This window comes from Hylaeus volcanicus, chromosome 8 (genome assembly GCF_026283585.1).
Source record: "Hylaeus volcanicus isolate JK05 chromosome 8, UHH_iyHylVolc1.0_haploid, whole genome shotgun sequence".
In the NCBI taxonomy this organism is placed as follows: Eukaryota; Metazoa; Arthropoda; class Insecta; order Hymenoptera; family Colletidae; genus Hylaeus; species Hylaeus volcanicus.
The window spans coordinates 2,722,485-2,736,294 of record NC_071983.1 but is presented as its reverse complement, the minus strand read 5'-3'; the positions used below and the strand labels follow the sequence as shown (position 1 = coordinate 2,736,294).

General features: G+C 33.1%; 4 protein-coding genes across 5 annotated transcripts; 2 read left to right on the top strand and 2 right to left on the bottom strand.

Annotated features, from left to right (window-relative positions):
* Window positions 1-27: 27 nt before the first annotated feature.
* LOC128880633 (uncharacterized) lies at window positions 28-2,005 on the bottom strand. The gene is made up of 4 exons (XM_054130919.1): window positions 1,861-2,005; window positions 1,149-1,634; window positions 376-1,081; window positions 28-284 (listed from the first exon to the last, which is right to left on the bottom strand). Exons 2-4 carry the CDS (start codon window positions 1,618-1,620, stop codon window positions 110-112), a joined length of 1,353 nt encoding a protein of 450 aa, XP_053986894.1. The 5' UTR covers window positions 1,621-1,634; window positions 1,861-2,005; the 3' UTR covers window positions 28-109.
* A 767-nt stretch (window positions 2,006-2,772) lies between these two features.
* On the top strand, window positions 2,773-5,946 carry LOC128880996 (uncharacterized). 2 transcript variants are annotated; one of them, XM_054131623.1, is made up of 6 exons: window positions 2,773-3,705; window positions 3,871-3,996; window positions 4,987-5,013; window positions 5,206-5,273; window positions 5,331-5,534; window positions 5,608-5,946. In XM_054131623.1, the coding sequence occupies exons 1-6, from the start codon at window positions 3,369-3,371 to the stop codon at window positions 5,689-5,691; spliced, it is 846 nt and encodes a 281-aa protein (XP_053987598.1). In that variant the 5' UTR covers window positions 2,773-3,368; the 3' UTR covers window positions 5,692-5,946. The 2 variants fall into 2 exon arrangements, with proteins under 2 accessions (XP_053987598.1, XP_053987597.1); XM_054131622.1 differs by having other exon boundaries at window positions 2,774-3,705; window positions 4,972-5,013; window positions 5,608-5,945.
* Window positions 5,947-6,094: 148 nt separating this feature from the next.
* On the bottom strand, window positions 6,095-8,043 carry LOC128880995 (protein CNPPD1). The gene is made up of 5 exons (XM_054131621.1): window positions 7,819-8,043; window positions 7,647-7,743; window positions 7,287-7,492; window positions 7,077-7,205; window positions 6,095-6,999 (listed from the first exon to the last, which is right to left on the bottom strand). The coding sequence occupies exons 1-5, from the start codon at window positions 7,861-7,863 to the stop codon at window positions 6,262-6,264; spliced, it is 1,215 nt and encodes a 404-aa protein (XP_053987596.1). The 5' UTR covers window positions 7,864-8,043; the 3' UTR covers window positions 6,095-6,261.
* Window positions 8,044-8,698: 655 nt separating this feature from the next.
* On the top strand, window positions 8,699-12,783 carry LOC128880984 (actin-binding protein IPP-like). Its single transcript, XM_054131610.1, has 8 exons — window positions 8,699-8,856; window positions 8,971-9,188; window positions 9,547-10,075; window positions 10,163-10,328; window positions 10,409-10,752; window positions 10,826-11,172; window positions 11,239-11,459; window positions 11,528-12,783. Exons 2-8 carry the CDS (start codon window positions 9,119-9,121, stop codon window positions 11,762-11,764), a joined length of 1,914 nt encoding a protein of 637 aa, XP_053987585.1. The 5' UTR covers window positions 8,699-8,856; window positions 8,971-9,118; the 3' UTR covers window positions 11,765-12,783.
* Window positions 12,784-13,810: the final 1,027 nt, after the last annotated feature.

Below are 13,810 nucleotides of genomic sequence, written 5' to 3'. Positions count from 1 at the left end.
ACGCATACGCGTATACTTAAAATAATACTAAGAATGAGAAAAGGTCAATTAATGTCAAAATGTCATTTAGTTTTTCAGAAAATCTTGCTCACTGCTTTGGTTGAAGTGTTCATCGCATGATAACATAGTCGCTTTCTTGTAGAGATGCCTGTGTTCGTAGCTGATGCAAAGTGATATCTTTGTATCGAGGTGACATGGGAACGTAATTACAGTTGTCGATTAATCTCTCCAATTTAAACGCGTTTCCTTCGCCTAGCACGGAATTTCGAGTCGATGTTACAGACCTTAAAATCATTAAGCAAACATATTGTATAGTTCGTATTAGCAAATGTGGAGTGAAATTAGAGTTAATCGTTACTGGTTGCAAATACAAACCTGATACCCTTCATTGATTCAGAGGCACATCTTTGTCGCGGAGGTAGAGGTGGTGGTTCTTCCGATGGACGATTATAAAACACTTGATCCATGTAGAAATGCGAAGTAGTTGCTTTATTAGAATCTATCTCGTCTGCAATTTCCTCGTAAATTCCAGAAGCTACTGAAATATCTGAAATCCTTCTATCATGTGGAAAAGTGAGCAAACCTGAATTATCGCTATTATTTGGAACGCTAGCTGGTTCTGGTTGATAGAAGGGTTCTGTTAATTTGCTATGGATCTTAGAATTCTTTTCATCGCACGGTACGTTCATTTCTTTGTTTTCATTTATTGTTTTGAAATCCATTCGTTCGCTTATCAGCGGATAATTTCTTTGGATTTCATCGCGTACCGATATTCTAAGGTCACCCTCGCTTAGGCTCAGTGGTCTTCGATTAAGTTTACATTTTGGACCACGACCCTGGGTCACTAAATCTTGTAATAATTTAGCAGCTTCTAAACAAAATACGTGAAGCTCGCCAACTCCGCCACAAAATTCTTTGGTCGTATGAATTACGCAAATACATTTAACATCCTCTGGTCGACCTACTGTAATTAGGTGAAAGTGATTAACCTGTTGCCAATCCAGATTTTTCACTATTTCACCTGTATAAACATCTTTCACAAATATTCCTATTGTGCTGGCTATTAAATCGCCATATAGTCCTGCAAGATTATAGTAGCAATTAAAAATACATCCAAAATATAAATGAATAATCAAAAATTCAAATACCAGTGTATCCTGACGCTTTAGAATGCGCGTTATCGATTATAGATATATTATGAAATCCTGGCATAATGGGATGCCTTCTGGGTCTCAACAGCTGCCTGATATTTGCCATCCATCGTTGTGATTCTGTCTCTGAATTACCAGCCAAATATAATAAAGGCTTTCTTTCTTTGGTAGGGAATATACCAAAAGCAAACTGCTTAGATCTAGATTGGGTGCGGCAAATAATAGCATCTAATGGTATTATTACTGAATTGTCTCTGTCATTCGGGGATGCATTACCACCATTACTAATGCCATAATCAAGTTGTACTTTGACACCCAAACCAGGGCCTAGTTTTCTTATAGAACACCAATGCCTTTGCCAAACCTTCCAAGGAGCTAATGTCCTCTTTCTCACCTTGTGGACTTTATATTTACCACCAAGATATTTAACATCTAAGAATCCACATATTTCATTATATTCTTCAGCCATTGTAATATACTTTTCTGAAAGACATTACAATGTTAGTACTTTTAAAACATTAAACAAACATTATAAGATTAGTACTTTCTTTCGAGAACTAAGGTTGTACGATACAAATACTGGTCGTTTCGCAACGAAAATATGAAAAACTATTGAAATTAATTTTACGAATGAATTAAATTAAATTGGTGAATAGACTGCGAGATTTTTCATAAAACAAAGTGCGGTTTAACAAGAATCTTAGCTTACCTTCCAGAAGACAGGCGGATTAAATAAGCAGTCGCATTGGAATTCAGATACTAACGGCGAAATCTCCTTAAATACGAAAGTTCACACATAATTAGAAAAAATGCCCGGTCGCTCAACGTACAATTCGATGTTTGTATTATTGTTTACTAACTGGTCAACTCCTTAATCTTGAACTCAAGACTACCAACAAACCAAGACTCTGATTGACAGTTGATAGAATTCCCTACATCAAATTGTTACTATCTTTGACTACGTAGGTGCTTATATAGACAAAGGTTCTTTATTTGTTATTTATATAGACGATTTTTTACTTTATGACATTATAACACATTATTTAAACATTTATCTGCTGCTTAAACATGTATATTAGGGTTTATAAGTTCAGACTGCAAACCTGTAATCACTGTTTGGAATCAATGTAACGTAAACATATTTTCCCTAAAAGTATCTTAATTTAAATAAAGTATTAAAATGATAAGGGCATGTGTAAATATATAAAATTTATTAATTTTATGAATATTTTATTAATATTGGTTTTAGCACTAAGTGGCGCCATCGGTGGCAAAACGGCCAAGTTCGTAGTGAAAATAGTTCCTAAGGTTCCCACAAGATGGCGCCACTAGCTAAAGGAGTCTGTAATTATTGTTTTATTAAATAACCACTCATCGAAATAATAAATTTGACATATTAACTAATATGCTGTAGTGTTATCAAACAAAGATTCTCATTGATCATGCATTTATGAAGAATAAAGAATAATTTTGATTGAAGGTATTGGCAACGCTATCTAGCAATAAAAGTGGGAACTATTTTCACTACAAACTTGGACGTTTTGCCACGGATGGCGCCACTAGTATTAATCCCAGAATAAATGAAATATTTTTAAAATTAATTAATGTGATATGATTATAGGTTTGTAGTCCTGAATACATATGTAAAAGGAGATTAATGTTTAAAAAATAATATCAGGTCGTTGTGTTTGAGAACGAAAAATTTGTAAGCTTTCACACATACACAGGACGAGTGCCTGACTGGTCTCCTCCATATAGATCATTTTCTCGATCATTTCTTTTTGGCTTGCAAATCTAAAACTCTGTATTATTGGCCCCTTCGTATAAAAAATAAAGATAAAACGTTATAATGGATTCCCTAAGTGACAGATTTATATCTTTCATTATCATTGATGCCATATTCATTCGTTAACTTCTAATAGATCGCGGTGTGAGATTGTGATACCATTGATAGTAGTAGCCTGTAGCCTGATAGCGTGGTAGCATTAGACAAGATCGATCCACTGCAAATCACTCCAAAGCTTGACTTGTTTATCTTTTTTTAATCGTTTATCGTAAAATTTACACTCGAAATAATATCACTTCTACGTTATGGTCTAACTTATTGATCTTAGATATTAACAGTATCGTGTCTCGATAGTCTCCTACGATTTTAATTTTTCCTATAAAATATCGATAATTTAAAGACCTTCGGCATTTCGGTTTCATAGAACGAACATGACGGTCACGGCCTTCGCTAGTCAAGCTGTTTTAATTCCGCGGGAAATTATGTATTTCGGTAGAAACATATCTCGTCTTTATCATCGTCATCGAAAACTATGTCGCGTAAACAGTATCCTGTTAGGAAAATGCTTGTCTCCTCCGTTCGCCCTCGATACATGGACTGTACAGAGGACGTGTCATGGGAATAAAAGTAAAGTAGAAAATTTTCCCGGTACTTTATCGAAACAACAAGCGAAAGAGTTGACCGCCAAGCTTACTTCGGAAGAACGTGAACACTTCTTAAGTGCTCTCCAAGAATGTAAATCCGAAGAAGATAAGGCTGGATATCAACGTAATTATTTTCTATTAAGACTAAGTATCATCATTGGAATCAATCATCCTTTTTAGATCTTTCATCTGTCATCAAATTGACAATTTTATATTAAATTTTTGTTAGACCTGTGTGTTTCTTAAAGTTTATTTTTCTTTCTAAATGTATTTGTTATAACATTTCAAGGCCAATTAGCAGCCTTCCGTTGGTGTAATGAACTTGGAAGGCCTACCAAAATACCATCGCTAGGAGACGTTGATGCTACAGGCAAATATTGTCGTGTACCCGATGATTGGCTTTTGCGCAAGTATGGTAGGAACATCAAAACATTAACTAATTTTTAAATTATTAACAGAAATTGATAATATTAAGGTGAAATGTAATAGCGTTTTATAGTATTAATGTATTTAATTTTTCATATTACATAGATATTTTAATGATAACTCAGCTAATAATTGTAATTATTTACTTTCCATTGCATTCTATATGGACATTGCGCTGTAAGTTTAATGCATGATAAACTATACATTTCATCAGTCTATATGTTCTAATTCTTCTATTTGCTTCTTTTACTCTGACTGAACTTAAGGGATATCATTCAAACATAACTATATTTCCTAAAACATTGTTATACCATTTATTATGAAAATACTACTTTCCTAAATAGGAATCTATACAATTCTGTTAAGTAACTAGAAGCTCTTGTAAATAAGTTTAGGTAAATAATTTCAGAAATTTTTGCTATGTAAAACATTGTTATGATACTTTATCCAAAATTAATTATCATTATTTCATTTAATTGCTATGTATCTTATATTATTACAATTTTGCATGATCTAAAGAATGCACTTTCCACAGTACAAAATATGTTGCTGAAAATATTTCATAAAATAGATTTTGTTTGTTTAATATATGTTACACAATTTACTAAGCTTTAATGTAAATATTTTTTAGGTAAAAAGAATGTACCTTTATTTGAATAAAGTTTTATTTCTCAAAATTTTGTGTATTTGATTAATTAGTTAATTGTCCTAAGTGATTTCTTTACTTTTTATTAAACTTTAAAAATTAAATAATTATCATTGAAAAATATTTTTAAACGAATTACATTATATATATATATCAAAATTAATGCATGCACATTACTACTTTATGTTTGTAAGTAATATAAGGACCATATTGTCGTCGTTCGATCATTTTTCGGTATATTTCTCGCTAGTTATACTTTTTAATATTTTTTTACTTTATAAAGAAGCAGATATTTATATTTAACTCTTTCCATTACAGTTGAGAATGTTCCAGGACCAACGACGAAAAATCTAGTATTAGGTATGAAACTTACCACCTTTGGTTTATTAAAATTTCTAATTACATTTAAAATGCCAATGCATCCAAGCTTTCGTACATGGTTACAAAGTCGAGCATCGAGTATTAAGGCAAAAATTTACGTGAACTTTCCAATTAAAAATACAACCATTTAAACTAGTACAGTGGTAATAATGTTAGGAAATATTCTTGCAGTTGCAATTGCGAATGCAATTCCGTTCATTGGGTTTGGTTTTCTTGACAACTTCATCATGATTATCGCTGTACGTACCACAGTTCTATATGATTTATTTTGTCGGTATGTAATATGCTAATTTCAGGGAGACCAAATTGAAATGATATTAAACAAAAAATTTCCGATATCAACTATGGCAGCCGCAGCATTAGGAAATACAGTTTCTGATATAATAGGAATTGGATCTGTTCACTATGTAGAAATTTTTGCCCATAAAATTGGATTTCAAGCACCGAAACTTACTTCTATAGAATTAAATCTGCCTAAAACAAAACTAGCTGCAAATTTGGTATGATACACTTAAAACATGTTATTAATAATTCGCTTTAGTTCAGAAAAAAAAATAATTCGTAATGATTTAGGGACGAGTTATCGGAGTTACGATTGGCTGTCTTATCGGAATGACGCCTATTCCGCTTTTTTCGTACCTTCATAATGGTGGTTGAACTTGTGAGTACTAAACGCTCGAAAGTTTTATCGTTCTCCCAAGAATATTAATTCCTACCTTTGCATCAAACAAATATGTAATAGTAGAAACAACTATCCCTTTGCATAGTCCGTGTAACACAAATGGAGCTTTTATAATTGTGTGTAATTTTAATTTATGACAATCACAATGTTTATGTAATATAGTATAATCTCTGTAATAATGAATGTATTTAATGTATGAATATGTATAAAGCAATATATTATTAAAGTTGTACTAATGATTACATTAGCAATAGATGCACCATTGGTGCTTTATATTTTTTATAATTCCTTCTATTATTTAGATTCGAGAATCTCCGTAAAATTTATATCACGGTTTGAAGGTTCTGGTAGTAATTTAATGAATAATGCACTTGTATATATACATATATATATATCATATTATTTATTGAAAAAATTACTTTGTTAGTATAGAAGTCATTTGTAAGTTTACAAGTTAGTACAAAAAATATATACTCCTTTTTTGTAAATCCTTCTACTAAAGACGTTACGTTTTATTAATTTTTAAAAATATAGATGTTCAATCCTCAGTGCTGATGACCAAGAGTTATTTTTGTAACATAATTCGTGTAATACCTCCAATCGTGTAAACGAAGATTTAAATCTATACCCAGGATTTGCTTCCAATTCATATCCATTATAAATTCCTCTGTATCCTGTATTAAGGTAGTGGCATCGAGTACAAATTTCGTAGTTATAGATGTGTCCGTAAGTCCAATTTCATCTTTTATCGCATGCGATGTTTCTTTCGAGTCTAAGCCTGAATATTCCGGTAACCAGATCATAACGGAATTTAACCACCACTTCCAGCCCTCGTTTACGAACTCTTTCGACTCGATATTTTCGCCATCCTGTTGAGTTTGATTGCAATTCAACAAAGTAGGCATAAAATTTGTTGCTAAAACATTTTCCGATACACTTTCAATGGCCGTAGACGGGACATCCATTATTGGATTCAAATCTATTTTCGAAATATCCGTAGAATTTGTAGTTTGTCTCGGGCTAAGTATCGTTCCTGGGAAATAGCTAGCAACTAAAGCGGAACCCAACAGTGTGACTATTCCCGCGGTGTACGTTGCCAAACAAATAGACGACACGTTTACCACCGCATGTGCCACTGTTAACAATTGCATTGAATTCATTAGACAACTTAATTCTGTATACGAGAACCAGCCCCTTTTTTGTGCTTCTTTGTAGGCTATATCTTTTTCTAGTCTCTGTAGTCTTTCCCAAAAATCTTGATTGTGAACAAAGACGGTCCAATCCTAAATAATTAACAGAATTTAATTTGTAACTATCGATAAATGGTAACAGCTATTTATTATAAAATGGTGATACTTACAATAGCATTGAGAAAATCTTTTTCTAATTGATTCATATGCGACAGACTAAAATCACCTGACTGTGCCCATTCGGTATTGAAAACTTCATCTTCTTCTCCTTCATCGTTCAAAAATTTACTAGCCACCATCTATAAAATGTACAGTATTACACTGTTAGTAACAACACGTTTTTCAAAGTAATACAATGGAATAAAAGAAATCAACAATACCAAAGAAACAAGAAACAACTCAGAAGGTGCAACTCGCTGCAAGTATTCCGGATTACAATCTTTCAATCTTTCCAAGTATAACAAAGCCAAGACAAGAGAACACGGCGAAACACACGCATTTCTAGAGATTCTACTTGCTTCTTCCACGTCTAGTCGTTCTAGCGTGTGACCGCTCTTAGCTTCTGTGAAAAGTTCCGCTGCCAATTCTAAGAATAAATTTTAATTACATAATCGGTCGTATTAGAAAATATTTAATTAATTACGTAATATTTGTAAAAGAATAATTGGTGAATTTTTTAAGCAGTATACGATACATTTCAACTAAACGACAAGTAACAATTTAAATACTATCGTACTAACCAGTAACAGGCAAGCTGAGACAATCGGTCATCGGTAATTTCGAATAATAAAGTGATTTCGATATACGATTCAAAAACTCGTCGTGATTGCCCATGCTCTGTAATCAGATGTATAAATAAATAAAAAACAACTCTCCTGGTTTTCTCGAAAACGTGATAAACAGCTGCCCTACCTTGAGTTTTGCTGGGGCTTTTCTCCTTCTCGAAATATTCGTCATATTAGAATAGCAACGGACCGAACAGATTCTCCGTGTAATTTCGAGTGTATACGTTGAAAAACAGAAGCGACGAACAATTTTTTTATTTGAAAAATATTGTATACGAAGTAACAGTATAGAAAATCTTGATTTAAGAAAAACGTGATGATTTATGTTTCGCTGTACATAATGAATAGGGCTAAAAGTAGAATATCATTCGTACCACCACAAACAGGACCGGTTTTAGCAATATTGGCGCCCCGAGCAAGATTATCGTGGCGCCCCTTCAGGGGCTTAAAATTTTTAAGAAAAGAAGACAAGGTAATAATATCACACGATGAATCTTTAGCTAGATTGTAAAGATTGTTAAACTACAATATATAGCAGCTATACTATATTCGTATACTAAGGACACCGGACTGTGACGCCCCTAAAAATCTGGCGCCCCGTGCGGTTACGCGCCCTAACGCCGACCCTGACCACAAATAGAAATCAGCTTGATCAGCTGATTCGAAATTTCGATTAACATAATATATGTATATATTTTTCAAGCTAAACAATAATAAAATTATATTTGCGTCGAGGAAATGTCAAATAACAACGTAGAAATGATTTTATTTTCATTTTAATAACACTTAAAAATTACATAAACGAGGAGCCTACTTTGTCAAAGTTCATAAACAAGTCCATAAAGGCAGTCCCTGCTACCACATGTTTTTACTTTTTTTACTGTAATATTAATTTCATTAAATATAATATCTATCGTAACATAAATAAAAACCTAAAAATAATTCCTTGCTTAGAGACTAATAAACTTAGCTACATCGCTGACGATGAATACAATTCTACCATCGTGTATATTTCCATTGTTGGCATGACTGCGAGGCAATGAACTCATAATTGAATTACCAAAATCGAACGGGTGTAAACCGAACGAACAAAAAGCTTGAATTTAAATAAATAGAAAGAAAAAAGGAGGATTAATCTTTCTTTAGAAAATTCAAGAAGAGCAAGGTAGTTTGACGTTCGATAAAAATATTTCTAACGCGCGATTCGCGAGTTGTAGGCTCGTCAATTCTTCTTTAGGTGTGGTGCGAGTATACATATTTATTAGCGATTCTTTTGCAGCTACTTTCATACACTAAACAGGTTATTTGACATATGTCAGATTTCTTATTACCGAATTAGTGACTAATTGGCAGGATAAAAAAAAGAATGAACCGAACGGAAAGTTGTATTTGCCAATAACAAACCACGTGAAAATGCGGTGGTAGTGATGCGTTTAAAAGGGAAAAGTAACACTAAATCGTTCCATAGCGTCTATAAGGTGCTTTCGCGTTTATGTCGTAAGTATTTTAACTTCTAATTAATTAAACTATCCATTTACTTCTTCTAACTAACTGTGACTATCATATATTTATTACTGAAAGTGATTAGAGATTCGAAGATGTACATATTAATATAATTTGTTTTCGAGCTCCTAATATGTATATCTATTTTTTTTATAAAACATATATATACATATATATACGAAAATGGAAAATATCATTTAGTAACTATTTACATTAGCGCTGACCTCATTGATTTCAACAGCCTTCTGTTAGAGGGAGTATATCGTTGAATGTCCTAGAACAGAAGATATTACTCGCTCATAACTTACAACATACAATAATTACAAAGCTTTTATTGTTTATCACTTCTTAGGAACTGCAGATAAAGGACAACTTGATGGTTTCATGGCGGATGGCGCAGTGCCACCAATAAAGAATGGCCATAACTGTAATAATATGGGTTTTGCGACACAAGTTGTAAAACAATCATCCGATGTTTCCAATGTCGTTTACGCTGTGGGGCAATATGCTCCCAAAGTGTTAAAGAATTTGAACGCCCAAAGATTGAAGAATCAGTTTAGTGATGTTGGTCTGGTCGCTGGCGGTAGCGTTATTAGAGCGCATAGATCGGTTTTGGCAGCGGGAAGCGCATATTTTAACGCTATGTTCACCGGTGGTCTCGTCGAGGAACAGCAAGAGCTAGTAGAAATTCATTCTGTATCGGCTGATATTCTTGCTCTTTTGGTAGATTTCATTTACACAGGGAACGTGGATATTACTCAAGACAATGTTCAGGAATTATTCGCAGCTGCCGATATGTTAGAACTAGATGAAGTAGTATCCGGTTGCATTACCTACTTAAAACAACAACTTCACTATTCGAACGCGCTTGGAATTTATAGGTGGGGGTAATAAGATCGAGAAAAAAATTATTAAATCTGTAGAAAATGATATTGTGTATACTTATTAAGTATGTTTGTATTAAACAGATTTGCGGAAGCACATCACAGATCGGATCTTTTGGGGAGCGCCCTACGTTTTATAGAAGTCAACTTCCCTCAAGTATCTCAAGAGGAAGAATTCTTGGATCTGCAGAAAGAACATCTTGTTCATTTTCTCAGTAGCGATTACATTCATATCGATACCGAATTCCAGGTTTCTATTTTTGAGATTTTTGAGAGTTTGTACTCTGGACAACTTTTGTTTATAACGGATGAAATCTTGTTATGCGATAGGTCTTCCAAGCTGCGTATAATTGGATTGTCCATGATATACCAACAAGAAGATGTTATGTATTCGACATACTACGTCACGTACGTTTACGACTGTGTTCATTAGCGAGATTGGAACACGTTATTTTGGAATGTAAAGATGCAAGTCTGATTGTTGCGTTAAGATCTATACAAAAAGATTTAGTATCGAACAAAGGATGTCTTGTGCCTCTTCACGCGAAACCTAGAATTTGCGCAAAGAAGAACATTTTAGTAATCGGTGGATCAAGGCGCGAACACTCGGACAGTTGGGGCAGAGCAGCTGAAAGCACTTACGAAACGATCGAGAAATATGACACATTTACGGGGTATATACTTACTTTCTAATTTTATATTAACGTTGTATTAACTATTTGTGTCTAACTACGTTTGTTTTTATAGCGAATGGAGCGAAGTAGCACCAATTAGAATAGGACGCATATTACCAGGCGTGGCATTGCTAGATGGTAAAGTGTACGTTGTCGGCGGGGAACTCGAATCATGCATTATTGCCAATTGCGAATGTTACGATCCGCGTGATAATGTGTGGACTTCGATTGCCTGTATGGAAGAATCTAGGTGTGAATTTGGACTTTGTGCCTTGGATAATAGCTTATACGCATTTGGTGGTTGGGTAGGCAAAGATTTTGGTGGATCGATAGAAGTATATGATCCGATAACCGATTCTTGGACGCTCGATGGACAACTTCCGGAACCTCGATTTAGTATGGGAGTAGTTGCTTACGAAGGCAAGTCGAATAATTAAAATAATAATGTCTCTAAAAACGATATTATATTGTTAACGATTTGTGTAGGATTAATATACATAGTGGGCGGGTGTACGCAAGAGAGTAGACATCGTCAAGATGTGATGAGTTATAATCCAGTGACTCGAGAATGGACTTATTTAGCTCCGATGCTCACCCCACGTTCGCAAATGGGAATCACCATTCTTGACGGATACATTTATGTTGTAGGCGGTACTAACAAGAATCAGGAAGTATTAACATCCGTTGAACGATATTCTTTTGAAAAGGTAACTATAACATAATTAATAATTATGTTTCCAGATCTATTATACTTAAATCGTTTGTTGTGTTCCAGAATAAATGGAGTACCGTTGCGCCTATGAACATAGGCAGATCGTATCCCGCGGTTGCAGCAGCCGATAGTCGACTGTACGTTATAGGGGGTGATCAATCTCAGGAAATTAATTTTTATCGAATGCAAATTACTATTTCCACTGTTGAATGTTACGATCCCCGTTCGAATAAATGGCACGAATGTGCCTCGCTGCCGACAAGTAGGGGTGAAGCAGCGGCAATTGTTGCACCGTTTTGATTGAAATCTTTTCGACATTAAGAAACCTATGCAGTGTGTTGAGCATATTTTATATATCGCTATATTCATATGCGTTTCTTTTCGCATTCCAGAATGATATTCGAGCATCTATTTAAAATTACTTGGTCTTAAAATATGATATCAAACAAGAAACATACGTTTTTTGACTATCGTCTTTTATGTCGCGTATACAACCATGGTTAAACGCATATGAGCTAGGATGTATTTTTTTATAGATCAACAATTGTAAACTATTTAAACCTCAACAGGAATTTTTTTTTGCGTTTTTTAACGAGCATAAAATGCAACAGGATTTGAAAAAAAAGGGATACGTTTCACTGTAAGAGTGGTACAGCGTTATCTTCTGTAAGGGATGTTCATTATACATATTTACTAAAGGAATTAGTACTGTATGGCTTTCAAACCTTTTAAAAACTTATTAACATAACAAATTTTATTAGTTGTAGCAATGACTGAGAACCTTCACATTCTATAGTCATTTACCAAAGTTATCGAGAATACAAGATATGATATTCTATTGTAAATTTGATCACGCTACAACGAGATACATGGAAAGCATATTTTCATGTAACTTGTGTAAAAAGACATTTCCTAGCGGAGAATGCAAGTGAGATATATCTAGCTTTCATCGAGAATTGTATATTACAATTACGCGTGCTTGTGATATTTATCAATACTTTTTTTTTTAATCGATACTTTTTGCTATAACCGTGCATGTATGTTTCATTAGTCATTAATTTTTACTGGTGTAAGGATTAAAAATACTTAATACTATGATGATATTACTTCATTAATTGTTTTTTAAAACTTCGTAAAAGTGTTTTTCATATCGTTAAATCTTGTTTTATGGAATCGGTAATATTTGTAAGCGATGCGATTGTATCTTATATTAATAAGTTTTATAGAAAAGTATTGTTGCAGTTAAATTTCAGTTTTTAAAAGTGTGTCTGGTGCTGTGTTGGAATTAAAATTAAAAATCTCCATTTTATATACCGTAATGTTCAGAAAGTCAGTTTTAAATTCTAGTACTAAGAATCCTGAAACGGTAGAAAAAAATATAGATAGGCGAAAAGTATGTTTTCAAAAGGTTAATAAGAGTTGCTCCTCATAGTACATAAATTGCACTTGCAAATTCATAAACGGTTATAATAACGAGTACTTAATTGGAAAATCATTTTTACAAAGTGTACATATTGGATCAATGTGATTCTATAATCAGCTGCTTTTTACGTTTTCAATATAGCAACAAAATCTATTACATCAAGTAACGACTCTATGTACTTCCTATACCAAAGTATCTTTTTGTAACAAATGACTTATGTAAAATTACATATTAATTATTAATATGGAATAATTAATAGACTAATAGCCTGTATTATGTTTTATTTCGGCTACTTTCACTTTATATATTCGAAATATACATAAAATACCATTTACATGGTACGGAAAAGAATACAAGAAAAATTATATGGTTTGTTATATTCAAATATAATATTTTAATTAATAGCTTTATTAATTATTATTTAACTTTACTTTGTCAAAAGTCGTAAATTAATTTACATTTATGGTATGTTTGTTGCAAACATACAAATACTTAATTTTAATTATATAGTTCGATATTACCTAGTAGTTGCCTCTATTCACGATCTTCGTTTAGTAATATATTGCGGGAAAGATTCAGTTTTATTTAACTACCCTATCGTATCTGTAAGAGATCTATTTCTTATTGTTATGTTTTACGGATATGTATGTATACGTATACGTTACGAAATGTGCTATTAGATAAATGGCCTTTGCATGTAAATGAAATGTTTTAACGATATCGAGAGCTTAAATTATAAATTTTGCTTGGTTTTCAATTTGAAAGTATGCATAAGAGTAGCTGGTGTTAGACTCGTCAGGGCCGACACTGAAGGAATTGTATTCAATTCATAAACAATTGGGAGACGTTATAAATAATTCAGCGATATGTATGCGTTTATATAACTACGCATACGTACTTATCTTAGTTTTTCAAACAGTCTA